Consider the following 6192-nt stretch of genomic DNA (forward strand, 5'->3'; position numbering starts at 1 on the left):
AAAAAAAAAAAAAAAAAAAAAAAAGAAAGCTAGAGAAAAAAACACAACTAAGTCTTTAAGGCTTAAATTAAAAAGACAGTAAGCAATTTTTTACAGTAACTTTCCACCTGTCTTTCCACTGTTACTAACCTCCACATCACTGGAATTCTCATCTTCAACCTCTCCTTCTTCAGCTTCATCATCCTCTGAACTGTCCTCCTGTTTGTCTAAAATGGAATGTGAAGGACAAGACGAAACAAGATAAAATATTTCATATAATGAGATACAAGATGAACTATCTCATATCATTTTAAAAGTCCAGTATTTTCTCCTATTTCCTGATGATCTAAAGCATCACAGCTTAGTTCAGAAACACTTGGTGATGAGATGCTATATAGAGCTCTGCTCAGAAACTCAAAGGCCCACAACAGGACTGTGTAAAGAAGAGGACTTTCAGACCCCAGTTCCCTCCTTTGTGTTCAGTTACCTTTTTTCCTTTTCTCAGCTGACTTGTCCTCACTGGCATCCCTGCTTCTTATCTTATCCTGGGCAGGCAGGGAGCTCATATTGATAAGTGCTCGTGTGGCTGTCATTTCATCCAGCCAAACTACATTACCTAAAATAAAATGTAAAATAAGACATTACATGGCTTTGCAAATGGTAAAAGCTTCTTGAGAGCAGATTCCGCATCACATTCATCACTACAGCCTCATCTAGCAACAGATTATCATCAGTAAATATACAAACCAACTAATGAAGAGAAACACAGGCCAGGCATGGTGACTCACGCCTGTAACCCCAGTAGTTTGGGAAGCCAAGGCAGGAGACTTGCTTGGAGGGAGAGCATCCTGGGCAACATAGTGACACCCTGTCTCTACAAAAAACACAAAAATTAGCTGGGCATGGCGGCATGAGCCTGTAGTCCAGGTACTTGGGAGGCTGAGGTGGGAGGATGGATTTAGCCTAGGATATTGAGGCTGCAATGTGCTGAGGTCATACCACTGTAGTCCAGCCTGGGTAACAGGGTGAGACTTTGTCTCAAAAGAAATGAAAAGTTAAAAATAAATGAAAGAAAGAAAGAAAGAGAGAGAGAGAGAGAGAGGGGAAGGGAGGGAGGGAGGGAGGAAGGGAAAGAGAGAGATGAAAGAGAAAGAAAGAGAGAGAGACAGAAAAAGAGAAAGAGAAAGAGAGAGAGAGAGAGAGAGAGAGAGAGAAAGCACTTTGGGAGGCTGAGCCGGGCAGATCACGAGGTCAGGAGATGGAGACCATCCTAGCTAACATGGTGAAACCCCACCTCTACTAAAAATACAAAAAATTAGCCAGACGTGGTGGCGGGTGCATGTGGTCCCAGCTACTCGGGAGGCTAAAGCAGAATGGCATGAACCTGGGAGGCGGAGCTTGCAGTGAGCCAAGATGATGACACTGCACTCCAGCCTGGGCAACAGAGTGAGACTGTCAAGAAAATAAAAAAAAAGAACAGAGAAGAAAAGGGAAGGAGGAAGGGAAGGGGGAAGGGGGAAGGGGAAAGGGGAAAAGGGGAAGGGGAAGGGGAAGGGGAAAGGGAAAAGAGAGAGGAAAGGGAAGGGAAAAGAAAGAAAAAGGTAGCAAAACCTCTCTGATGAAATTAGCCTAGAGCTGCATTTCCAAACTGAGTTCCACAAAATAAGCATTCCATGAAAAAGGGTTGTGTATATTAAAACTACCTGGGACAGAACAGAGGTAGTTAAATACTGAATACGTAAGTATTAGCAGTTCTTGATGATAACTGGCAAATAAGTTTGGATTGTCCTTTACACTACCGCCCCCTACAGGAAGCCCTTTGCTGTTCCTTGTCAGGACATGCTAAGCGATGTTCCCCCTTCATCACTCCCGCTGGAAAACGTGGGTGATGGAGGTATCCCTGGGATATGTAGAATGGAGACATGACAGCCAGTTGGCTTTGTAGTAACTAATTTAACGTGCCCCTTTAAGGAAGATAATTTAGCAAGAAAAGGGTTTTGAGAAGTCTTACAGAAAATCAACCTCTTTAACTTTGTTTAAAAGAGTATTTCTCAAAATTCTGTGTCCCCTGTATCTCAGTTTGGGAAATGAAGGCTGAGGCTCTCACTTCTGTTACTAACGTGCCGTGTGGCCTTAGGCAACATGTTCCTTCCTCTGTTTCTCAGGTTCTGATAAATAACACGAGGTAGGTGAACTATGTAATTCTGAGAGCCCCTCCAATTCTATTATGCCTTAGCCACAGTTTTAATGACTGAGATCAGGGTTAGTAAACTATAACCCTCAAGCAAAAGCTAGCCTACCACCTGTTGCTTATTTATATTTGTACCAGCTTTATTTAAGTATGATTAATATACAATAAACTACACACATCTACCACCTGTTTTTCGTTTTTTTTTTTTTTTGAAATGCGCTCTGTTGCCCAGGCTGGAGTGCAGTGGCACCTTCTCAGCTCACTGCTGCCTCTGCCTCCTGGATTCAAGCAACTCTCCTGCCTCAGCCTCCTGAATAGCTGGGATTATAGGCATGCATCGCCACCTCAGGCTAATTTTTGTATTTTTAGTAGAGACGGGGTTTTGCCAGGTTGGCCAGGCTGGTCTTGACCTCCTGATCTCAAGTGATCCTCCCAAAGTGCTGGGATTACAGGAGTGAGCCACCATGCCCGGCCTACCACCTGTTTGTGTAAATAAAATTCTACCGGAAAACAGCCAGGCTCATAGTTTACGTATTATTTATAGTTGCTTTCACGCTACCACAGCAGAGCTGAGTACGTGTGACAGAGACCGTTAAGCCTACAAAGTCTCAAATATCTGTATTCCAGCCCTTCATAGAAAAGGGTTTGCCGGTTCCTGATTTGGATAGTGTAAGTTAAACAGAAAGAAAAAAGGAGAAAAATGTTTCACTCAGTCATGTTTCTCTTTCAATGAAAACTTCTTCCTAAGAGGGCAGCTAAGAAAACCAGGCTGCTATCTAGGGTGCTAACTAGTAGGTCAGCCAGCTGGCAGCAAGGAAAGCCAGACTAGACGTGAGTCAAGACAAGAAGCCAGCAAAGCGGTAACAAGAGGTCAGGTCAGACTTAGAGTAAGCAGACAAGTTAAAATGACAGTTGGCCCACAAGGTGGAAAGCTCATGGGTTAGGGCGAGCAGGTGATATTCTAGAACACACAGTTCAAGGCAAGCAGAAATGAGAGGTCTACTCGAGTGTTTAGCTCTAGGTCATTCTGTCTATTCAGAATGACGTTCTGTCGAGTGTGTATTCTGGTCTCTCTCTAGGTCAGAGACACAGGGAGAGTCAGCCCTCCGAGTAACAGTACAGAAGGCAGCAATGACAAAGTCCAAGGCTCTGAAAATGCAGCCCCAAGTCTATGCAGTTGGACCCTCTCCTTTATTGGGAAAAGGTGACTGTTAAAGAGGCCTCAATCAAGTATGGCAGATTCGGATGCCAGTGACCCACCTCCTAGAGCCCTGGCCACCACCTCTAAGCTGGTTTGGAATACTATGGGGTATGGGCTGGCAGACTGCTAAGGGCATGTTGGGTTTCACGGCTCGACAATTTTTTCTCTCCTGGACTAACAGCAGAAGTTAGGCATAAACGAGTAGTATGAGCCATAATCATTCATCATCTCCGACAGCAGGACCTCTTGAAAAATCATCAACAAAAGCATATTCACAGAAAACTCGGTGTACTTACAGGAGGTATCATCCAACCATTCGATGTGAGCTGGAGGATATTCTTTAAAATAGGAAAAGACATCTTGGGTGCTCATCTCATCTACTCCGCAAATATAGATTGTCTCCAGTCTCACTTTGGGAATTGCTAGAAAGACAAGACACAGAAAAGATGATAGAATTTTCCTGCCCGCAACTGCACATCCCATCCGCACTCCTTCCTGACAGTTCAGACAACACGAGTTTACAAAGAAACATGCTGAGAGAAACTACAATTATTTCAAAAGAGCACGAGACATAACAGTAAGGTAAACTATCTTAATTTTTATCACTGAACAACAGCGTTAATTCGGAACAGGTGTATCAGGCTCAGAAACATCAAACAAAGGGTGTTGGTAAAATACATGATACCTCTCCCCACATTAATCTGTAGCAATCAGAGCACTATCAAGCTCAACGGGAGTATTTGTTGAAGCTAACTGGCTGATTCTAAAATTTTTAAATGTATATTGAAGAGAAATGTGCAGTAGTGGTGACAATTCTGAAAGATGCTGCCCGTGACTATGTCAAAGCATGAAACTAAAGAGATCCTACAAGTCAATTAAGAAAAAAAAGACAACCCAAAATAAAAATGGGCAAAGGACATGAGTAAGCAATTTACATGAAAGGAAATACAAGGCCGGGCGCGGTGGCTCAAGCCTGTAATCCCAGCACTTTAGGAGGCCGAGATAGGCGGATCACAAGGTCAGGAGATTGAGACCATCCTGGCTAACACGGTGAAACCCCGTCTCTACTAAAAAATACAAAAAAAACTAGCCGGGCGAGGTGGCGGACGCCTGTAGTCCCAGCTACTCGGGAGGCTGAGGCAGGAGAACGGTGTGAACCCAGGAGGCGGAGCTTGCAGTGAGCTGAGATCCGGCCACTGCGCTCCAGCCTGGGCGACAGAGCGAGACTCTGTCTCAAAAAAAAAAAAGGAAATACAAAAGGCCAATAACCATGTGAGGAGATGGGCTGACCTCACTACCGATCATTAAGATGCACATGAAAACAATAGGATACCAGTTTTCACCGACCAGATTTTACATCTCATTTTTCCCGCGTCTCTGGTACTTGAATCAAGATATCTTACATCTTTTAGTGTGAAATGTTGGCAGTAAGTAGGGGAAAGAGTTACTTCCCCTGCTGGTGGGCATCGTCACTTTGAAGGGCAAACTCGAAGGGTCTATTAAAAACAATTCTGGCCGGGCGCAGTGGCTCAAGCCTGTAATCCCAGCACTTTGGGAGGCCGAGACGGGTGGATCACGAGGTCAGGAGATCGAGACCATCCTGGCTAACATGGTGAAACCCCGTCTCTACCAAAATACAAAAAAACTAGCCGGGCGAGGTGGCGGGCGCCTGTAGTCCCAGCTACTCGGGAGGCTGAGGCAGGAGAATGGCATGAACCCGGGAGGTGGAGCTTGTAGTGAGCCGAGATCCGGCCACTGCACTCCAGCCTGGGCGACAGAGCGAGACTCCGTCTCAAAAAAAAAAGAAAAACAAAAAACAAAAACGTAATTCTGCACATGCCCTACAGATCTAGGAATTCTATTCCTCAGTATTGACCCCAAATAAATACATGCATGTGGGCTCACAAAGCAGCTCACATGAAGATGTTTGCTAAGGCACTACTTCTAATAACCCAGTAGTTACCAGGGTATAAATTATGCTTTATCCACATTATACAGTATTACGTGGTAAAAAAAAATGAGATAATTATATACCACAAAAAGATTCTAAGATGCATCACTGAGTGAAAAAACAACTTGTAAAAAATTACACGCAAGGTGATGACATCAAACAATACCATACATTTACTGACGGTACATATTTATGTACATAGACACCTAGGAAAGGCCAATATGAGTCACACTGATAACCGTTTTTACTTCTGAGGAGGCAGAAAGGTTGAAAGCTATGGTCAAAAAGAAACTTAGCTTTATCGGGGCTGCATTTTTTTTTTTTTTTTTTTCACCATGTTGGTCAGCATGGTCTCCAACCCTTGCCCTCGTGATCCACCCCCCGCCAGCCTCCCAAAGTGCTGGGATTACAGGTGTGAGCCACCGCGCCCAGCCAATTGTGTACTTTTTTTACTACTTTTTTTTCTTTTTTTTTTTTTTGAGATGGAGTTTCACGCTTGTTGCCCAGACTGGAGTGCAATGGCGCGATCTCGGCTCACCACAACCTCTGCCTCCTGGGTTCCAGCTATTCTCCTGCCTAAGCCTCCCGACTAGCTGGGATTACAGACATGCGCCACCACGCCAGGCTAATTTTGTATTTTTAGTAGAGACGGGGTTTCTCCATGTTGGTCAGGCTGGTCTCAAACTCCCGACCTCAGGTGATCCGCCCGCCTCCGCCTCCCAAAGTGCTGTGATTACAGACATGAGCCACCGCGCCCCCAGCTTTTTTTTTACTACATATTTTAAGTGTATTATTTCCTGTAATCTTAATTGCAAAACATGTAAATACATCAATAAAAAACAAACTTAAGGTCAGGCGCAGTGGCTCAGG

General features: G+C 44.3%; 1 protein-coding gene across 8 annotated transcripts in view; it reads right to left on the minus strand.

The window, feature by feature from the left end:
* The window catches only part of NCBP3 (nuclear cap binding subunit 3), a 49111-nt gene that overhangs the window by 26181 nt on the left and 16738 nt on the right, over positions 1 to 6192 (minus strand). For all 8 annotated transcript variants that reach the window (XR_001883693.1, XR_001883695.1, XR_001883692.1 and 5 more), the window contains exons 4-6: positions 3668 to 3793; positions 467 to 595; positions 130 to 206 (exon numbers count right to left, since the gene is read on the minus strand). Coding sequence is in view for 3 of the 8 variants with exons in the window: in XM_017863609.1 (XP_017719098.1) it covers positions 130 to 206; positions 467 to 595; positions 3668 to 3793 (332 nt within the window). In the remaining 5 variants the exon portion in view is untranslated. The remainder of the gene's footprint in view (positions 1 to 129; positions 207 to 466; positions 596 to 3667; positions 3794 to 6192) is intronic.

Source organism: Rhinopithecus bieti, unplaced genomic scaffold (genome assembly GCF_001698545.2).
Source record: "Rhinopithecus bieti isolate Rb0 unplaced genomic scaffold, ASM169854v2 scaffold_70516, whole genome shotgun sequence".
NCBI classification, from domain to species: Eukaryota; Metazoa; Chordata; class Mammalia; order Primates; family Cercopithecidae; genus Rhinopithecus; species Rhinopithecus bieti.